The following is a 21,232-nucleotide window of genomic DNA, read 5'->3' on the forward strand; positions in this document are numbered from 1 at the left end:
GCCAAGGACTTAAGGCCTGAGGCCCTAACAGGGTGGGGGCGGGGATCTCTGGGTCCTGGGTGAGGTGAAAGAAAGGAGACCAGCTCCCTCCCATCTTGCTCACAGCCCCTTCAAGGGGTAACTAGCCTGGGTCCTGAGCCCAGCAGTGGGGTGGGCCAGGTCAAGATCAGGGTGACCCCTCTGGGATAGAAGGGCAGTCCAGGAGAGGGGGTCAGCGGAGCTGCTCAGAGGAGTGGAGGGCTACCAAGGACCCCCCCCCCCCCCACTTAGCTGCTCTTTTGTTCTATAGGTAGGGAAATGGGAGGACCTGACCGCTCCACAGGTCAGGGACAGACATCTGGAAGCTGCTGGTGGGAAGGAAGCAGTGAGTGGGCTGGGGGGGGGGGGGTCCTCTGTGGGAGCCCAGCTTCCCAGGATTGCACAGTGGGGTTGCAGACCATGTAGGACCCCAAAGAAGGGAACCACTAGAGGAAGCCACCTTGTTACAAGTCTTCCTCCAGCCTGTTCCCAAGCCCAGGGCCTCCAATCTACAGCCCTCAGAAAGCTCCTACCTCTAGGCCCTCCCTGCATGCTGACATGGTACCTCCAGGCCAAGAGCTGCCTCCTTGCCGGGTATCCCCAGCCAGCCTCCTGCTCCTGGGCAGGATCAGCACCCTGCAAGCCTCTACAAAATGGCACTGCCTAGGCTGGGCCCAACAGGATGAGGCTGGAGCTCTTGGATATCCTGGCACCAGGGCTACCTGACACCTCCTGTCCCTAGCACAGGAATCACATGGGCCTGCATCCCACACTCCCAGGCTGTGGGGCCAGGGGAGCAGTGCCCCCTCCAGCAATGGATGAGGGATGGGGGCAGCTGACAGAGCAGGCCTTCCTTCCCCAGTGAGCAGGAAGGCACCTTGTCGTAGGGATGAGCAGAGGGCAGGCTTCTTCCCTGTGGCTCGGCCGGAGGGCCAGGGGGAACGGGTCTGGGCAAGCCAAGGCAGGAAGTGGGGGAGGCACCAAGGTGGGGGGGACTGAGGACTGAGGTGGAGGACAGAAGCTATGGGACAGGGCCTGGAGTAAGGCCTTAGCACCTAAGAGCACAGCTCTCCTTGGACAGCAGGTCCAAGCCAAGCCCTCACTCAGGAGCTAGAGCCAGCCTTCTAGCACCATCTCTGCTGCCCAGTCCTCCGGGGAGCACGGATACCCAGGCCCCGTGGCAGTAGGACATTATTGCTATTCGCAGAATGGTTTCTGTTCGTCGGGGACAGGGCCCACAGCAGCCAGCAGGGCTGGTGGGCAGGCAGCTCAGTTCACCACAGCCGGTTTGAGCAGCACGGAGCCGGGCGGGATCACCACCCAGCCTGGGGTTAGTGCTTCAGGGCTGCTGGCTGTTGAGTTGACGCTGGTGGACAGGTCCAGCACAGTGCCTGGCAGCAGGGGAAGTCCGTCAGAGCTTGGCCGGGAGCGGCTGCTCTCCGTCCTGTCAAGGGGAGTCTTGCGGCCCTCTGTGCCTAGAGCCCTGGTGGGCACTGACCCACGCCTCTTCTCCCCCTCAGCCTTGCCGCCAGCGGAGCCGGCGAGGAGGGAGACTACGGGCAGGCCCAGTCCACCAGCCCCAAAGGGCGAGGGTAACAGTGGGTTCTTGGCCAGATTGAGGGGCAGGACAGGGCTTGGCAGCCCCGGACCCATGCTCCCCCCTGCCCCAACCCCCCCACCATTGCCACAGGCCAGGGCACTGAGGTCGAGGGGGCCAGGGGGCAGGGGTAGGGGCAGGCCAGGCAGGCTGGGGCCTCCGAAGAGAGCAGCAGGGTTGGGTATGATAATCTGGGCCCCACTGACATAGGGGCCACTGTCGGGGGTGGGCAGGGGTGGTTTGGGAGGGGGGCGCAGCTGCAGGAGCTCTTGCTGCTCCTGAGAAACGAAGTGGCCGTGGGCCTTGATGTGCTTGCGCAGCGAGCTGGGGTCCGTGTAGCGCTTGTGGCAGCCGGGCATCTTGCAGTAGTAGGGTTTGTCCACATAGTGGGTGCGGGTGTGCTTGAAGCGGTCACTCGAATTAGAGTAGCGCTTGTTGCAGCCCTCGTAGGGGCAGACATAGGGCTTCTCACCTGTGGGAGTGAGGGAGCATGCTGGTACCAGATCTGACCACGCAGCCAGCAGGCAGAACAAGCTGATCAGGCCCCAGACTCTGCTGTGGTCCTACTATGTGCCCTTGGCTTCCCCTGCCAGGCTCAAACCACGACGGGCAGAACAGGTAGGCAGTTAAGTGGCACCAGGCGCGTGCTGATATTGCTGACTATGCTTTTTTTTTTTTTTTTTTTTTTGCTAGTCTTAGGCTTGGGCTCAGGACCTGAGCACAGTCCTTGGATTTTCTCAAGGCTAGAACTCTACTGTTTGAGCCATACAGCACTACCTGGCTTTTTTCTATGTATGTGGTACCGAAGAATCGAACCATGGGTCTTTGTGCATGCTAGGCAAGCACTCTACCACTAGGCCAAACTCCCGGCCTGACTATGCTTTTTTTTGGCCTTATAGGATCTCAAGTTTTTACTCAGGGTTGTCCTGAGCTTATAGGCAAGTAACACTACACCTGGCTTGTTGAGATGGGGTCTTTGAACTATGGTCTTCCCGATTTCTGCCTCCCACCTAGCTACATTAGAGGTGGGAGCTGCCACTGCTAGCCTTCTTTTAGTTGTCTTTATTTTTTTGGGGGGGGTATGGGTGGGGAAATTGGTCATGGGGCTTGAAGTCAGGGCCTGGGTGCTGTCCCTGAGCTTTCTGTTCTCAAGGCTAGCACTGTGCCCCTTTGAGCCACAGCGCCACCACTTCTGGAGGTTAAGAGTCTCATAAGCTTTCCTGCCTAAGCTCACTTTGAACCGTGATCCTCAGATCTCAGCCTCCTGAGTAGCTAGGATGACAGGCGGGAGCCACCAGCGCCCAGCCATTTGTAGTTTTGTTTTGTTTGTTTGTTTTTTGTCTGTCATGGGTTTGAACTCTGGGCCTGGGTGCTGTCCCTGAGCTCCTCAGCTCAAGGCTATCCCTTGAAGCATAGCACCACTTGTGGTTTTCTGGTGGTTATTGGAGATGAGAGTCTCACAGACCTTAGTGCCCAGGCTGGTTTTGAACTTCGATCCTCAAATCTCAGCCTCCTATGTTGCTAGGATTACAGATGCGAGCCACCGCACCTGGCTATGTAGTTCTTCTTAAGGCAGTGATTGAGTCTGTCTGGAGGCCAGGGCTGGCTCTCCTATGGGTTCCTGGTGTGGCCCCGTCTCTGCCGTCCCTTGGCAGATGGTACAAGCAGGACTCACCAGTGTGGGACCGGTTGTGGATCTTCAGGTTCTCCAGGCGGGAGAAGCTCTTGTTGCAGGTGGGGCAGCGGTGCGGCTTCTCATTGGTGTGCGTGCGGATGTGAATGAGCATCTTGTACCTGCTCGGGGGAAGGGAGAGGGGGACACTCAGCCCACGGCAGCCCCAGCCCCACCCTCCTACCCTCACCCCGATCCCTCACCTGGCATTGAAGCCCCGGCCGTGGCGGGCACAGCCCTCCCAGTGGCAGCAGTACCCTGCGTCCTTCTCGGGCTTGACGTGGTAGTCGTTGACGTGGTCCACCAGGTCTTGCAGGAGCTCAAAGAGCTGGTTACACTGTGGGGCCAGGCACAGTTCTCAGCCCCTGTGGGGCCACTGCCCCCGGGCCACACTGCAGTCCTGGTCCCCTCCACTCACCTTGGCCCAGCGACACACTAGCTGCTTGGGCAGGGGCAACTCTGGCGAGAGGCACTTGTCCTTGGTAGGGTTGAGAAAGGAGGAAGTGGGCAGGTGTAGGGCTCCCCCAGAGCCCAGGGGCAGAAAGAACTGGAAGGAGCTGGGGACACCATCCAAGTAGCGTAGGGGCTGGAAGTCCTGCAAGAGTTATGAGGAAAGCTGGTCAGTGCCCCAGCTGGGGGCCGCGGGCAGACCCGACACCCCTTCACCCCACCAACCCAGGGCTGGGCTGCATGGAGTTCCCAAATACTCAGGTCCTAATTCCTGGTGTCTGTGCTGTGTGACAAACAGTTGTCTTTGAAGAGGGCCTGCCAGGTTAGGGTCATGTAAAAGGAGGTAGAGGGAGGCGCAGACACAGATGCGTGCAGAGGAAGGCAGACAGAGATGATGCAGGCAGGGATTGGAGGGGTACAGCACGACTGGTGCTCCAGATTGGAACCCCCAGAGGCAGAGGGAGGACGGAGTCTCCCCTGGAGCCTCTGAGGGAACCTAGCCCCGCCAACAGCTTCAGACTTTAGATTCTGGAAGTGAGAGAATAAGTTTCTGGTGGCTTTGTTTTTGGGGTGCGTGCATGTGTGTGTGTGTGTGTGTGTGTGTGTGCGCGCGCGCACACGCATGCATGGGTATACACTAGTACTGAGCTTGAACTCAGAGCCTCAGGCTCTTGCTCAGTGTGGTCCCTCCATGACTGAACCCTACCACTTGAGCCATTCCTCAAGTTTCCTGGCTCATTGGAGATAAGTCTTGAGGCTTTGTCTACCTGGACTGGCTTCAAACACAGATCCTCAGATCTTAGCCTCCTGAGGGGCTAGGCTTGACATGTCTGTTATTTTAAGTCTCCCAGTTCTGCTCTGGAGCCCCAAGAATCCACTGCGCCTTTCTGCCGGGAATTCTTATTCCCTCCTTACCGGGCCATTGGGCACTGGAGGCAGGTCCCCGTTGCCCTGGCGCTCAGGGGACAGAGAGCTGCTGCCATTGGGTGAGTCCAATCCAGATGGTGGGGACAAGCTGAGGTCCACCAGAGCGGCTGCAGAAAAGCGTCCATCTACCTTCTCAGGGAACTTGGGGTTCAGCAGGAAGCCTAAGAGAGAGGCACAATTGGAGGGGGCAGAAGCCAGGAGTTCCAGTGGGCCAGGCCCTACCAGCTCCAGATCCCCACTGGGCCCCTGAACCCTGGCTTCAGGGAGCAGCCACTGCGGCTGACAAGGTGACACGGCATCACCCATCTTGTCTCACCTTCAGCAGTGAGAGCTCTGCCATTGTGCAAGGCAGGAAGTGGGTAGCACCATCCTTACGGAGCTGTTCTGGCACTGGGGGGTAGTGGAGACCAGAAACCTGAACACAGGCCCCTGGCTGGCTATCAGACTGGCAGGAGTCCCTTCTGCCTAGGCACTGCCTCTGGCAAATGGCACATCTTGTTTTCAGGCTCCACTTGGAGGCAAAAGATGGGGTGGATCCACCCTGAGCCTGAGCACCAAGATCTCTTGAAATGTACTTGCTCAGTCTGGTCCTCAAACTGACTAACAGCACTGTCTCCAGGCCCACACCCCTTTCCATATCCTGCTGGAGGTCAGTTACAACACTGCTGTCCGAGGACCCTGCCCTGCCAGTTGCCTGCTGTACCTGAGGTGGGGGAGCCCGGAGAGCCTGGTGTGGGGCTGTCATCTGCCAGGCCCAGCCCCCTGTGCAGTGCCCGCTGCCGGACCACACCCAGCGTCCTCTCCCGCTTCTCTCTTGCCGCCCGGAGTTTGGTGATGCTCAGCTTCAGGTCGAGCGGCTCGTCCAAGGAGTGCATGGCGGTGGGGGTTGGCGTGGGAGGGGGCAGCAGGCAGAAGGGGTGCCCAGCGGGTCTTCAGGCAGGAACCTGAGGAAGGACAGGAGAAGTTCTGGAACAGTGGGACCCCCAGCAGGCTGAACCCCCAAAAGCAAGGAAGATAGAGTCAGGCGCCAGTGGCTCCTGCCTATAATCCTAGCTGTTTATGAAACTCAGATCAAAGGATCCAGTTTCAAAGCCAGCCTAGGCAGGAAAGTCCATGAAACTGTTATCTCCGATTAATTACCAAAAGGCTGGAGGCGCGTGGTGTCCTTTGCATGAAACTGAATGGGGGTTATGTTTCTTGAGACCAAGACTTACTACGTAGCCCAGACTAGCCACAAGCTCTCCATCCTCCTGCCTCAGCTGCCTGGGTTTCCAGGCATGTGCCACCACACCTGGTTGAGTCTTGAGTTTTGGAAGCTGCCTCAGTTGGAGAGCTAGACTATGGCCTTTTCTCAGGAGCTGGCTAGCCAAGTCCTGGCAGTCAGTTCTGGTAGGATTGGCAGCCATCTCTGGGAAACCTGTCAGCCTGAGTCAGAAGAGGCAAAAGCATGCCAGCAAGTGTCCTCCGAGGCAGCAGTTATTCCCTAGCGCCCCACTACTGGAACCCACTGTGCCCAGCTCTCATCTCTTCCCAGTGGGCATCTACAGCACCTCTAAGAGAGCCAGGCGGATAGCTTACCTTGGCCAGGTAAGCTGTGCAAGGCCAGGCCATGACTGCACAAGGGCTGCCTGGCAGAGGCAGCCCTCGCCCCGCCCCGCACGTTCCAGGTAAGGCAGCAGGGCGGCATCCACAAAGGGCCAGGAAACACAGGGCTCCCAGTTGCCACCAGGGGGCAGCTGGGGACTGTAGTCAGGCCAGCCAGGGCAGGGTTGACAGAGTACACTGAGTCATGAGCAATAGTTTGATTTTTTTGGTCAAGTTGGGTACAGGTGGCTCACGCTGAGGATCTAAGGATCCAAGCCGACCTGGGCAGGGAGAGTCCACAAGACTCTTCTAATTAACCACCAAAAAGCCAGAACTGGAGCTGTGGCTCAAGTAGTAGAGCACTAGCCTGAAGGGAAAAAGCTAAGACACAAGTGCTCAGTCTCTGAGTTCAAGTCTCAGGACTGGCAAGGGTGTAAGGCAATTATGGGTTTCCTTGTGTAATTTTCATACTTCTAGAACATTTCGCTGGCATGGTTTTCTTCACATATAATTGACTCTGATCCGCCTTCCCCTGCTAACCAGGTGGCACACAGCTCTCTTCATTTAAGGGGTGGGTAGGGAGGGCATAGCCACGGCCTGGAAAGTACTTGGGACCTTTCACTACGTGCACCCTTAGATGTGTGGCCTGCATGGACCCAGAGCTGCCCAAATGCTCCCACTGGACAGAGTGAGGCCAAGGGTGACCGCTGCGTCCAGGCCGAGAACCCTGGCAGCCTGCCATCATCTCTGCCCAGCCCCACTCATTGTCCCTCTACATCCATTCCCGTACAAGCTCCAGGCTTCTCCCCACGCACACAGGAAATGAGATGGTCTTCTGCCTGCCTTGAGACACTGGCTGCTTGTGGGGACTTACATGGCAAGCCCCCCAACACGGGCTATAGGGAGTCAGGGCACAAGGAGGCTGCCTCACCTTCGGGGGCTACCGGTACCTGGGCAGCCGCTCTTGGCTGTGGACCCGGGTCTGGGACTTGTCCCCGTTGGAGCTGTCACGTGTTTGTGGACATGTTTTCTCAAGCCAGGCCTGGACCAGAGTGCCAGCCCTGACCCCTCCCCAGAAACTCAAGACCCTAATTGGCAGGTGGGTCCTGGGTCTGTTCCTACATTCCTCTGCCTTAGGCAAAGGGCTGCTCTCTACCTGACCCTCTACCCCTAGTTATGTCTGTCTGTCTGTGTGTCTGCCTGTCTTTCCACCTGTTTATTTTTAGACACAGGCCTAGTCTAACCTCCCTGAAGCTCTTCTGTGCTGGGAGCCATGAAGGGGGAGGAAGGAAGTAAATATTTATGCTGATTAAGAATTCAGGAGCCAGGAAGGGCTGGTGGCCTGGTCCCTCTGCTGGCCCAGGGCCACAGGCCCCCCCTCTCCCCCTCATCTCTCTCTTTCCCCCCCTCCTCCCCCAGACCTTCTAGAGAAAGAGGATCATAAGGCAGGATGGTTCCAGAGCTGGGAATGCAAGCAGTCACTGCTTCACACTGGGCATGCTGCCCAAACAACGTCCCTTGGCACCTGCCCCACTGTCCCATCCTGTCCCCACACCCCCCAGAGGGCACTGGGCACCTGAGGAAGCCCCTTAGGTGTCCCCCTAGAGCTGGCTCTAGAAGCCTATCTCTCTGGGTGCAGATGGACACTAAAGCAGGAGGTTGACTCCATTGTCCCCCCCCATAGGCTGTCCCAGTCCTCAGGGACCCCACCCCACCCCCACTTCCTGCCACTGGATTCTGCCCAGGGAGGCAGGGGTTCATGGAAATGGAGGGCCAGGCATCTCCTCCCCCATCTGGGAAAGGAGGAGGAAGGAGCCGCCCCAAAGCCCACACCTCCCAGCATCCCCCTGCCTAGGTTTCCTCTGAAGTTGGTCCCCGGGGGAGATGGCCTATGACCCTACTCATGGTCTGACCTTGGCCAACCTTAAGTGGCCTTTCCCTGCCCCCGTCCCAGCCGGCTGCAGCCAGTCTGGACTCTGCTTCGGCTCTTTGTTCCAGACTGGGTGAAGAGGACAGGCTAGAGCCAGGTTCCGGCTCTCCTAAATGCTGGGGGCCGACCCCTCTCGCCGCACATTTAATGGTGGAGGGGGAGGAGAGGGTGGGAGTGACCGCTTCCCTGCCCACCCCGAGGCCCCTTGGGTGAGATCTAGTCCCTCGCAGCTGGGCAGTACTGGAGGTAGGGGCACAGCCCTTTCACAGTCAGGTGCTCTTGGGTGGGGGTGGAGGGAGCTCTGTGCCTCAGTTTCCCTTCTGGGGAAAGCAGCACCTCTCCAGCTGCCATCAGCGACCAAATGCTACATCTGGGAGCAGCACTCACCCACCGGCGAGGGCAAGGGATGCAGGGACGCCACACTGGACCTGCACAGTTCCTCTTGCTGCAAAAGGAACTAATTAAAGCAGAGGGAGCAGAGGAAGCAGGGAGGGAGGAAGCACATGGGGGTGGCACAAGACCACCAGGGGCGGAGGAGGGGAACAGAGGCCCTCCCCCACCCCACCCCAGGGCGGGGGTCACCCGGAGGATGGGCTGCCCTCCCCTGTGTGCCCCTTCTACAGGGCCCAAACAATGGCTGCCATTGTGCGCCCCTGGCCGCCCTGCACAGACAGACCCCAGCTGCAGCAGGGAGGTGGCAGGAAGGGCACCGCACCCAGGGGGCCCCAAGACCTACCAGCCATTCCCCAGGGTGGGTTTGGGCAGAAGGCCTCCATCTCCACCCGATCGTCCAGTGGGGAAACTGAGGCTAGAGATCACTAAGCCAACAGGAGCAGCTAGAATCCTGTCTCTGAGCCTGGGGGAGGGGGAAGAGGAGGTGGGGACAGAGAGGTGGGGTGTCTGCACTGGCAGATACAGGACAGGGGCCTCTGAAAGATGGGGTTGCATCCCTAGCCACCCCACAGCAGTGAGGGGGGCTCACCCCTGGTTCCTGGCATAGTCCAGGCTGTGTCAAGCACTGCTGGAGACCTGAGGCACACAGCTCTCATGCTGACTCAGGCTGTCGGTGGGCACTGTTCTTACAGATGGGGAAATTGAGGACCAAAGAGGAAGGCCCCAGGATGCACAAATAGATCAGCTGTGGGTCATGGGTACATAGGATGAGAGTACCCACTGCCAACTGATGGTCTAATGACAGGCTGCCCAGCCCCTATTAGGACTGGAGCTGTTTCAGTCCCATTTTGCAGATGGAGAAACCGAGGCTCTGGAGAATTAAATGACTCACTCAAGGTCCACAGCAGAGCTGGGTTTCTTAGCCACTCCTGTAGGGACCTAGGACATGAGGGAAGGAAGACTGGGCGCTTAGGCTGGGCAGCTCCTTTCTAGCCAGGGGTTTGTGGGGCCAGAGTAGAGCCCCGAAGGGGCAGAAGGACAGGCGGTGGGTGGGCGCTGGAAGGGCTGAATGGGCAGGAGGGGGCTACCAGGAAGTTTGGAGAGCTGAAGGCAGAGCCCTTGCCAAAGAAAACGGCCCACAGCCCTGCATTCCTGGGAACCAGCTGCGGCTCCCTGCTCTAGCCAAGAGCTCCACCCTACTTGGCCGCCTAGCAAGGGGGGGGCTGTGGGACAGGGGCAGAGTCACTGCGCCCCCCACACACACACCAGACAGCAGAGCAAGGCTCCAGATTCAGGTCAGATCACCACTCCAGGCCCCAATTCTGCTCTGTGGCTTCCCACCTGTGCCACATGAGCCCCTAATGTAGAGGTAGTGAAGTGAGGGGGCCTTGAATGGAGTTTAGGGGAGAAACCAAGACAGTGCTTGCTGTACATCAGTCACTGTTTCCCATCCATGTGTGCTAGCCAGCACCTATTGCACAGTAGGTGCTTTATCACATGCATTGTCACTAATCCTTGCCGTCCACCTACCCGTCCCACGTCTTCATCTCACCCCAAACCAGAACTTGGGCTTTGTCAAGGCTACTGGTTGTCTGTACAGTAGTCACGAGCCCCCATCGTCCTCCCCCCGGGCCTGGCTGAACTGGAGGAGCTGGAAGGAGGTGGCTCCGCTCAGAGCCTGGACCCCGCAGGTCCCAGGAGAGGGGCCAGGACAAGAAGCACTTCCTGGAAGGGCCTGTGGGGTTCCTTTTCCCTGGGAACTTCAGGCTAGACAGAGAGCCCCTCCCCACAGGAGTGGGAACTGTGATGGATAGACCCCAAACTCAGCTGTGGCCAGGTTCTTACAAAGTCAGACTACCTGGCATACAGCCTCCTGGTGCCAGGGCTGGCTGTGGGGCCTCAGGTCCCTGTCACTCATCTCTGAGCCTTGGTTTCCTGGATGGCAAATTCAGAAGCCACAATAAGGGTCCCCGGGGATTCAGGGCACCCTCAATCCAAGGCTCCTGAGGAGTCTTATTTACAGCCCATGCTGGGGTGTCCCACAGCATAACTCGGGTTTGCCAAGGTCATCCAGATAATGCCAGAAAGCCTGCTAGCTGGCTCCCCAAACCCTCACCACACTCACTTTGTGTGCACCTCCTAGTCCCATGCCTGTGGGGAGCGTGATCTGGGGTACATACATGCTCACATGCACATATGTGGCTGTCCAGCTGCAGGGCTGGCGTGGCACAGAGGCCTCCCAGCGTCCTGGTGGCTCTAGGCTCCCCATCCATGGCCCCCACCTCCAGCTGCCTGCCTGCCTGCCTGCAGCCACCTTTGCACAACTATGTCTGGTATTTTCCTGTCTGCCCAGCTTGGGGGGTGGGAGTACATGGGGCCATGAACACGGCCTGCACCTGGGTCTCCGCCAGAGACAAACCCGCCAGGCGGCCCCCACACTGCCTGCTTGCCTGGAAGGGAGAGACTTGGGCTGGGCCAGGCCAGCCAAATCCCTGGGAGGGGCAGGCACTGTGAGAGCCAGACAGCAACACACCCAGCAAGGCCAGGCACTCACCAGAGCTCTTTGGGGTCTGTACAGGCACAGGCCAGTGTCCCATAGGGTGTGAATGCGCGCGCGCGCGCGTGCACACACACACACACACACACACACACACACATCACGTCACACCTGTGCACACACTGACACAAGGGTCACCCCATGTTCCACGGTTAGGATTCAAGACTCAGGAGTCTCTGCATGGGGGAGAAGGCAAGTGTTTGTGTGGGGAGGAGGGCGGGGGGGTGTTCAGTCCCCAGAAGGAAGGAAATTGTACTTCCCAAACCAAGTCTGGCAACAGGCCAGATGCAGATGCCACCAGCACATCTGAATCCCGGGGGGTACAATGCCATGGCCCACCTCTTCCCATGGCCTTGGGGCAGGCTCCAGGTCACCAGGAACCACAGTACCTGGCAGCTGTGGGGGGGGGTGAGGAGGGCAGGCTCTGGACTTTGGCCCTTCCCTCCCTCCTCATCTCATTTATGCATTCCAACACCAGGCCCTCCGCTGGGTTCCAGGCGGCCCACGGGTAACTCAGATGGAACGGGGGCCTTAAGGGCACCCAGAAGCAGTTAGAGATGGCCTGCTGTGCTGAGTGAGGGTGGATGGGGGGCAGAAGGAGCACAGGCTTGGTGGTCCCTGGCCAGGGAGCAGCCGACAAGCCTCTCACACACCATCCCAGCTCATCCTGTGAGGGAGGCGCTCTTCTCCCCATTTTCCAGATGAAATAGAAGGCCAAGGTCACAGAGCTAAGGAGTAGCACAGCATGAAGCCCAGTGTTCCTGCCAGGGGTCTGAATACAAGCATGGCCCCAAGCAGTCTGCAGGGGTGGGGTGGGTGGGGGGAGCTTGCCAGGAAAGGACACCAGGAGGGGCTGGGCTAGGCCAGGACTCTGCAAGGGAGAATGCCGCCTGCTCTTTCCCCAGAGCCTGAGGCGCACCTCACACCCCGTGTATTCTCTCCTACAGCTGCCATTCCTCTTCTGCCCCTTCCTCCGGCCAGTCTTCTCAGATTCACTCTTGCCAGCTCCAGCATCATGAAGCTACATTGTCCTAAGTGCCCAATCAGCCACTGCAGGCCTGGCCTCCTCCTTGCTGCTGAAGGCAGGAGGGCCAGGTCCTGGCTAATGCATCACTAATGCCACATGTCACCAGCCCTGGAGCATGCTGAGTGTGCCTGGTACTTGCAGTGTTGCCGGCCCTGCCCCATGACCTTTGGCGCCAGGCATTCACCTGGCACTTGAAGCTTTCTTCAAAGGGAGGCCTTTCTTGGAGCTTTCTTCCAAGGGCAGAGACCAGGACTCTGGGCAGCTCCAAGCCCACTGGAGATGAAAAGACAGCAGAACTGCACAGAGCCCATCCCTTCCTCCAGAGGAGGCTGAAATCCCCAGGATCCAGAGTCACAGAACCAGACCAGACTGGATTTGACCTGGGGCAAGGCCCTGGACCTCGACTTCCCCACTATAAAAGGATAGCGCTGGACTGGAGCTGGAACCTACCAGAACCTCTTGGCCACTGTCCTCACATGGCACTGTCACATGACCCCTTCACTTCTTGCGAGAACCTGATCATCAGTGAGTGCTGGTTGAGTGAGTGGACTCACTTCCTGGGTCCACGGTCCAGGTACAGTGGGAAGAATGAGAGGACTTGAAGAGGGAAGTGGCTTCCCAAGGTCAAGGTGAGAAGCAGGGCCTGGACCCCAACACAGAGATCTTTTCTGTCTATCTGCAATAAGAGGCCCAAACAGACCTGTACAGGGGAAGTGGGGTATGGGGGGACGGGGAGAAGGACCATGTGACCCTCCCTGGTCAGCTGGGATGACCAGAAGGATCAGCTCCCCAGCTTTAACTCCTGTGAACGCCCCCTCCCCCTACCATCCTGTTCCTAAGACCAATCATAGAACCACCCCCCCACACACACACACAGCCTCTACCCTCTGACCTAGGCCACCCCTGCCTCCCTTCCTCACCTACTTTGGGCAGCAAAACAAATGCAGAGCCAGAGCAGCTTCCAAACTCACCCTTATCCTTCCCCTGCCAGAGGGCGACACCTATCGGGCAGAGCCCTGGCAGACTTGGCAGGCTCCAGGGTCCAAGAAGACCCAGGAGAATGGGTGTTTCTTCTTCTCGGGGGGAGGGGTGGATGGCCTGTAGAAGGGCAGGAATGCTAGGCTGGGTCAGCAGCACTGGGGTGAGAGGAGAAAGACTGGAGGACCCTCAACCTGGAGGGTGGGGGAAGGGAAGAACTCTTCAGCTGGGGTCACTGTTCCTCCAGTACCGTACGAGACACTGGGGGTTCTGGGTAAAGACAATCCAGGGGAGAACTAGCCCAGGCAAGCTGAAGGGGTGCTGGCAGCAAAGGAGGAAGATTGGAGGGGCTTCCTCCAGTCACACATACCCCCCCACACACACATAACAGGCCCTTATAGTGGGGTGGGAGAAGGCCTGGGGCAGGGGCAGGATGGACTTGGGCAGATTCCAGGCTAAAAGGACATTTCACAACCCTAGATGCCACCTCTCCTTTGTCCTCCCCTGACACCAAGTGACCTCAAACCAAACCCCTGATGTTTCAAAGCCCCATTCCTGTCTACCATCCCCAAAGGGGGGGGTCCTGACTGAACACTGTGCACTGTGAGGAGTGCACAGCCCCCCCCTTCTGAAGGGACTGTTTTTTCCTGGAGGCTCCCAGTCTGGGCTGACTCAGTAGGCTCGGTGGTCTCCCGGGGCCTCTGCCGCTTCCCCACCCGCCTTTGGAGGAGGGGACCCAGAGCTGGTGTGAATCCCCTCCAGGGCAGCCATCTGCCAAGGCTGGAGTGCACACGCATGCGCGCGTGTGCACACACACACACACACACACACACACACACACACACACACACATCACACTGGAAAGCTGGGCCGACTCCCTGTCCTGGGTGCTACCTGGCCCCTCAGGCAGCCAAGACAAAGAGCGTGAGAAGCCAGCGCTACTGGGCAACCCCTACAATGGCCAGCCCACACAATCTCCACGCTGGAAGATTCTCAGCCCTCGCGGCCCTCACCAAGGGCATCCAGAGTCAAGGGAAGCCCCCGACCTCATCCCCCTGCCCCCTCACAACCCTTGCAGCCCTGCCACCCGCTAACCAAAGCCTCCCTCCCACCAAGGCATGGAGGATGGAAGGCCAGCGCCAAGGCATCCAAGCCTGCTCAGCCTGTGGACTCAGAGGAGGTGTCCCAGCTGGGACACCGGGAAGGGGTCCTAGGGGACCAGCTGCTAGAGCCCCAAAGGATCCTTGAGCCTCAGAGCAGAAAAGAGAGCAGTGCTGGCCTTCCTCCCCCATGGAGAGGCCCAGAGCCACGTTGGGGGGTTCAGCTGCAGAGGAAGGGCCCTTTGCTACTCCGAGGCTAGGAAGCTGGCCAGTAGGCCCCCTGTCAAAGCAGGCCCCTTTACCCCTTGATCTTTTTTTCCCCCCCCATCCTGAGCCTGTTCCCTCAAATAGGGATGAGTGAACTTCTCTCACAAGGCTACGCTTTCAGGTAAGGGGAGTGACCTCTACAGGGGAAGCCATGGTTGGATTTTTTTCCCCCAACGGATGATTAGGGGATCCCCACCCTCACCCCCACCCCCAACACCAAACACCAGCAGGTTCATTCCTGTCCCCTTGATCAATGCAGTGACCCAATGCTGGCCCAATCAACACTAGAGGTGCTTGTCAAAATTGCCCAGTCCCTGACCCCAGCTACACCTGAGGTAGAATTCACTGGGAGGGGCCCCCGCAGTCACCTCAGAAACTACTGACTCAGCAGCTGTGTCCCAGGAGCCTGGCCTGGGGTATGCCACCCCTGCTTGGGTGTCTTCTGGGAGGTGTCCTCTCCCCAGACACATGCCAGGGACTCAGCCCATCTCTGGGGACCCTTCACAGTCCCTGGGAGAGAGACAGCCACTAGGCAGTGAGGAGCCCTATTTTTCTGGCTGGTCCTCTGGGGAGACCCTCCTCCTCTTTTCATGGCTCAGCTCACTGCCAGCCTTGCCAGTTGGGACTACCCCCACCCCTGAGATCAGTCATCAAAGGGGGCATGTCCCCAGCACCCCCTTGGCCCCATTTTGTCTGCTGTGAGATAAAAAATAACCACCAAAACCTGCACACCGGAAGGATGAGATGGGGGACAAATTTCTGGCGGATTCAGAAAAGGCAGCGCCCCTTCATTCCACCCTCTTAGGGCCTCTCTTCTGGAATCCAAATTTCCCACTTGGGCAAGGGGCCGCTGAGGGCCTGAAGAGGTGCATGGGGAGGGGAGATGCTCAACAGGAGCCAGGTCCCAGATCAGTTCCCAGCATGCCTCCTGAAAAGCCCCACCCCACATGCCTCCCAGAGAAAGAGCTGCAGGCCTCAACTCACATCTGGTCCCCCATCCACAGCTGCTGCCCCCCCATCCTGGGATCGCCCCAAATGCTGCCCAGTACAGGTTTCCGCCCCCTTGCCCAAGTGGGAAATTCAGATTCCAGGCGAGTCCAGCTGGGTAAATGGAAATGCACACAGGGAAAACACATTTTTCCCTCCACACGTCGCCAGCACAGACCCTGGAAGGATTAGGTGGCCCGAAGACCCTCCCACTGCCCAAGGCCAAGGCCAGCCAGTGAATAAAGATGGAGGGGTACTGGGGGCAGTAGAGGTGGAGTCCAGCCTCCCTTCAGGCCCAGGGGAGAGGGCCCTGGAGGACCTTTGTCTTCTGGCTGACCAATGCAGCCTCTGGTCCCCCCACACACACACGCACACTTGTACTCCCAGCAAGGGGAACCTGGGCAGCAGAAGAAATGGCTGCGGCCAGCCCTTCACACACCCCTTCACAGCTGGGCCTTCTAGAAACAAAAGCTTTGGGGAGACGTGGTCCACGCGATTGTGTAAAATGAGGTTTTGGGATGTCTGTGGCATCCAGTTATTCATGCTGGCTCCACCCACGGATAATTGAGAGTTGGCTTTTGTTGGACATAGCCTCTCCCCCTCCCTCCAGCCTCCAGCCCCAGTCTTCTCAGGGACATCAGAGTTCAGGAGGCTCACCTTGCCTGACCCCTCAGTTTTACAGATAAGGAAAGCAAGGCGGAAAGGGGAGGAGTCAGCCCCAGGTCCCTCAGTGATGGTGCCAAAATCTGAACCCAAGACATCAGACTCCCAGGCCAGGGGCTTTTTGAATTCATCCTACAGACTGTGGTGGAGTCCCACAAATCCCCAAAAGCCACTGACCCCAAAAGCAGTGGTGCCTGGAAGTAGGGTGACTCACTGTCTGGCTTCCCAGGGCACCCCCCCTCCCTATTATGGAGAGACTGGCAGGTGTCCTCATGTAGAGAGCCAGGAGCAGGGAGAGGCCCCCCAAGGGACCTGGGACAGGGTCACTCAGGGGCCAAAGAGCCCCAGCTGGAGGGATTTAGCACAAAGGTCAAAGGTTACAGACAGGGAAGGGCTGGCAGGCATAGGGGGTCAGGGGGGTCAGCGTTAATGGCAGCTCCGGAAAGGAGGGGGGGCAGGAAAAAGGCTAAGAAAACAGGGCTCCTTCCAAGGGGTCCCCACGCCAAAAAACCAATGTTTCAACTCTGTGGCACTGCCTCCCGCTTGGCTGGCTGCAGACAAGGCCAAGACCTGCTGGGGGGTGGGTAGAGAAACGGACTGGGCAGGAGCTCAGGAAGAGGTGTCCAGGGAGGGAGGGGGGCCCTCAGGTGCAGCCCCTCCCCCCAGTTAAGACCCAGCCAGCTGGGAGGCCCAGTCTGGGCAGAGAAGGGAGAATGAGAAGGGGGGTGGGGAGGGCTCCGAGGTCACCAGGGAGGGATGTGTGGGCTGGGCTGGGACAGCTGTGGTACTGTGCCCCAGGATGGGGGCCTGGGGAGGGGGCGGGTGGTCAGAAAGAGGCACATTCCCATCCCCTGAGCCTGGGATCTTTGCAAGGCCACCAGCTCAGCACCCCCCCTTCTCCTTGCCAGGATGCCAAGACAGCAGGACCGATAGCTGCCTGCTACTCAGGGTGCCAACCTTCAAGTGCCAAGGCCCAGGCCCCTAGCTCTGGCCCAGACCAAGACCCGCAGAAAGCTCAAGCGTTGGCCAGGTCTCTGGCCAGCCTGGCTGCCCCGACGGTGTCAAGTGTTCCCTCCAGAGCCAAGATCCTGGGCCGCCATGGCTGGGGTCCCAGGCCTCCTCCCAGTATCCCTTCCAGCTTCCCAGGCCCCAGGGCAGGACTGGGCAACTCCCAGCAACCACGGCATACTGGCCACCCCCGGGGCTGGGCGGGGCGGGCCCTCCTGGACAGGCAGACGGGCAGCCGGCTGCCCTGCTGTGCCCCGAGTACCCTGCTGGGCAGGGCAGTGTGCCAAGGCCTCCAGGTGCCAGCCTGGGTTCCAGCCCCATCTCAGGGGGGCCTCGGGAATCTGGCGCAGGCCTCCCCCACCCCGGGGATGCACCTGCCTCGCCCCCTCCTGCGCCCTCCCCAGACCCGCCCTGGGCGCTTTGGGATACCTCGGCTCGCGTCGCCTCGCCAAGCCCCTCCCCTGCTTCCGAACCCCAGGCCCCCGGGGCTGACCCCAGGACCACCCGCTCCGGCCGAGCCCCGGACACTTCCCGGGACGAGCGTGCTGCCCGCAGCCCCCTCTCTCTCTCTTCCTCGAAACAGCGGGGAGGGGCGGCTGCCCGGCGCCCAGACAACTTCGTGCCCAGGCTCGGGGTGCCGTCCTCTCACCCCGCAGCGCCCCCCCACCGCGGACGCCCAACTTCCCCGCTGAAGTTTGCTCGGGTCCGGGGGTGGGGGGGCCCGGCGGCGGCCCGGAGGCCGGAGGAAGGGAGGAGAAGGACGGAGCTCGCGGGACGGAGCCCGGGCGCCGCGGAGGAGGGAGCGCGCGAGCCCGCGAGCGAGCGAGCGAGCGCAGGGGCCTGGCGAGGGCTCACAATGGCCCGGGGCGAGGCGCGGACGCGGGGCGGGGTGCGGCTGGACGGCGACCCCCGGGCCCCGCAGCCCCCCGCCCGCAGCCCGTCCCCGCGCGCTGCGACCTCCGGGCGGAGGGGCTTCCTACCTCGGCGGCGCGGCGACCGCGCGCGGGCCGCGGGCTCCGGCGGTCGGCGGGGGACGAGCGGGGGAGGGGCGGGCGGGCGGGGGCCGGGGCGCGGGCTCACGGGGCGCGGGCTCCCCTGGCACGGCCGCCCGGCGCCCGGCCGCTCCGCCACATCTGCAGCTCGGGCAGGGAAGGTGGCCGCGGCGGCCGGGCCGTGCGGGGATGTCTGCGCGAGGGCGGGGGGAGGCGGAGGGGTGGCGGAGGAGGGCCCGGCGGCCGGGAGGAGGGGCGCGGGGGGCGGCCTCCCCCCCCGATCGCGCTCGCTCCCGCCCTCTCCGCAAACCCCTCCAGCCGCCGCGGCCCCAGGCCCGGGGCGCCAGCTGCCAGGCGGGGCGTGCGCGTCGGGAGGAGGGGGCGGCCGGCTGGGCCGGGGGAGGGGAGGGGAGGGAGGAGGCGGGACGGGAGGGGAGAGGAGGCGGGCGGCCGAGCGGGCACTGGGAGGGAGGGACGGAGGGAGGGAGCAGGGGGGCCCTGGACGCGCGCGTCCGCCCCGCCCCCGGCCCGAGGGCAGCGCTGGGACACCATCGGGAGGTGGCCTGGGGGCGGGGGCGGGGGGGGGACCCGAGACATCCCGCCCGGGGGAAGCCCTGGGGGGGGGACAGGCGAGGCCCCCTGGAAAAGCCCCGTAGACCTGGGGGGGGCTGGGGCGGCCGAGGGGGCGGGGATCCTCGCCGCCTCCCGCGGGGTCACCTTGGCCGGGCCCCCCGCGGCCCCGGGCGGCCGAGCGGGCGGCGGGAGAGCTGCCGGCTTCTCCCAGGGCCCCGGTGTCTCCGCCCAGTCCAGTTCCAGGAACGCGCGGGGGCCGTGGCCGCTCCCGACTCAGCGGGCGGTGCGAGGCGGGGTTCGAAGCCCGCCTGGGCTTGGCGCAGCAGCCGACGACCTCCGCCTGGCCTCAGTTTCCCTCGAGGTGGAATGAACGCCAGGCCCCGCGTCCAAGACATCCCGGGCTTCTGTTTCCCTCGGTGTCTCCTCGACGGAGCCCCCGGGGTGCCCGGCGCTGGGCTCGCGCCAGGATGGACGTGGAGAGGCCTGTGAACGCGCGCTCCCGGCCCGCGGCTCCTGCCAACCTCCGGACTCGCTCTCTCCAGTGTTTTGTGGGGGGAAATCTCCACACACCCCCAACACACACACGCGCGCGCGCGCGCGCGGCACCTCCGGCTGGTGGCAAAGCCTTCTCCACCGCTAGCCCACCCGTCCTGCAGCGGGCCTCGGCAGGGAGCTTCGGATCCAGCCTCCGCCATGGCGAGGCCGGCTCCGGTGGACATTCCCTCCCCCCTCCCGATCACAGGGCATCCCTGGCGCCGGGCACACGGCTGGCACATGCTCCTCGACCTGGTGGGCAGATGGGCGCGTCCTGGGTGCTCGGGACGCCTAGTAGGTGGTGGGTGATCTCTACATGGTGAACTCACGGACCCTATGTAAGTGCCCTGCGAGCGGGTGGTGTGAGTGGGCACATAGTAGGTGGGCACATAGTAGGTGCTCATGCAGCTCCTTCACCCCGGGAGGCAGAGATTTGGAGGTTACCAACCCTTCCCCGCCCCCCCACTCCCCAGTGAGGCTAACGTGGAGTGTGACCGGGTTAAACATTAGCCGGCAGATGGGCCCCCGGGAAGGCCAGCTTCGGGACCTAAAGCTTCCAGGAGGGGGCTGTTAAGGGCCGACTCTCCGGGTCCACCGACCGACCCAGCCTGGCATCCGAAGGAGCTGAGGGCTGGAGCGCGCCCCCTCCCGGCAGCCATGGCCGAGCGTGCCGGAGCAGCCAGGCCAAGGGCTGCCAACCCATGAGGAAAAACAGAAGATGCCCAAGTGGCTCGGCAGACATGAGCTCTGGACTCAATGTCCAACACCAGAAACATAATTTTTTTAAATGCCAGGCTTATTGAGGTGGGTGGCACTGGGCAACTGAGACTTAAGCACTAAGACATGTCGCCTCGGAGGGCTTTTCCCAGCCATCGTGTCTCTGCACATGACTCCCAAGGAGAGCTCTGAGCTGGGATCTCCAAATGGGGGTGTTGGATAACAAATAACAGTACTCAAAAGAACTTAAAGGCCTGTGGCTTGTCAATTCCAGGACCTAGCTGGTGACCCCATACTAGCCAGACAACCTCCCTAAATTTGGCTGTTTGGCTCCTGCAAAACCAACAAGAGTGAAGAGAGAGCTCTGAACAAAGTGTGGTGGCACACTCCTGTAATCCCAGCACTGGGGAGACTGAGGCTGAGGCAGGCTAGCCTGGTATACATAGCTCACCCTTGTCTCAAGAAAACAAACAAAAAAAAGGACTCTAGTTTCCACGAGATGACCAAAAGACCCCATCCTCCATCCTCAGCTAAACCAGTTCTTAATAGTCTCTAGCCAACATTTCCTATATATACCCAGCAAACCTGACAGAAAATCCCATTTTCATTGCCATTTTACAGAGGTGGGAATGGAGGCAGAGGAATTAGAACAGGTTGCAACCTCAGTGGGTCTGAGGTATACTTAAACTCACTTCCTGGGGCATCCGATAACCCACCAGGGAGGAGGGAGCCAGGCTCTGAGCTGATATTGGGGGAAGGGATTCTTCTTGTTAGCAAAAGGCAAGCAAAGAAGACACCTTCCCTTGCTGCCCTCTGTGTGTATGTATGTGGTGGGGGGTGTCCTGGGCTTTGACTTAGGGCCTGGGTGCTGTCCCTGAGCTTTTTGGTGGTTAACTGGAGATAAGAATCTCACAGATTTTCCTGCCCCACTAGGTTTCAAACCACAACCCTCAGCTCTCAGCTTCCTGAGTACAACAGGTGTGAGCCCCAGCACACAGCCCTTCCTGCCTTCTTGCCTTCTCCAAGTCCTTCTCTGAGCACACATCCATCCTCCCTGAGTTGCACTCACAATTCTGCAAGAATACTGGCGGATACTGTCTATTCTGTCACTCACTCTGCAGGCTCCTGCATGGACAGAGCTGCCACACAGTAAACGCTTCCTAAATATTGCTGATGGATATATTTGGAGGCTGGATTTGATGCCCTAATCCTTAACCAGTAAACAATTAGTAAGTGCCAGGCTCTTGATCATTCAAAG

At 60.4% G+C, this 21,232-nt stretch overlaps 1 protein-coding gene across 3 annotated transcripts; it reads right to left on the bottom strand.

Moving 5' to 3' along the window:
* Positions 1 to 376: 376 nt before the first annotated feature.
* Glis2 (GLIS family zinc finger 2) lies at positions 377 to 18,934 on the bottom strand. 3 transcript variants are annotated; one of them, XM_090324837.1, is made up of 7 exons: positions 18,868 to 18,934; positions 5,368 to 5,608; positions 4,653 to 4,825; positions 3,706 to 3,882; positions 3,491 to 3,624; positions 3,291 to 3,409; positions 377 to 2,087 (listed from the first exon to the last, which is right to left on the bottom strand). In XM_090324837.1, the coding sequence occupies exons 2-7, from the start codon at positions 5,537 to 5,539 to the stop codon at positions 1,288 to 1,290; spliced, it is 1,575 nt and encodes a 524-aa protein (XP_090180963.1). In that variant the 5' UTR covers positions 5,540 to 5,608; positions 18,868 to 18,934; the 3' UTR covers positions 377 to 1,287. The 3 variants fall into 3 exon arrangements, with proteins under 3 accessions (XP_090180963.1, XP_090180962.1, XP_090180964.1); XM_090324836.1 differs by lacking the exon at positions 18,868 to 18,934 and adding an exon at positions 12,340 to 12,433; XM_090324838.1 differs by lacking the exon at positions 18,868 to 18,934 and having other exon boundaries at positions 5,368 to 5,900.
* Between the last annotated feature and the right edge of the window lie 2,298 nt (positions 18,935 to 21,232).

The sequence above is a fragment of the Megascapheus bottae genome, chromosome 36 (assembly GCF_031878675.1).
Source record: "Megascapheus bottae isolate mThoBot1 chromosome 36, mThoBot2.hap1, whole genome shotgun sequence".
In the NCBI taxonomy this organism is placed as follows: Eukaryota; Metazoa; Chordata; class Mammalia; order Rodentia; family Geomyidae; genus Megascapheus; species Megascapheus bottae.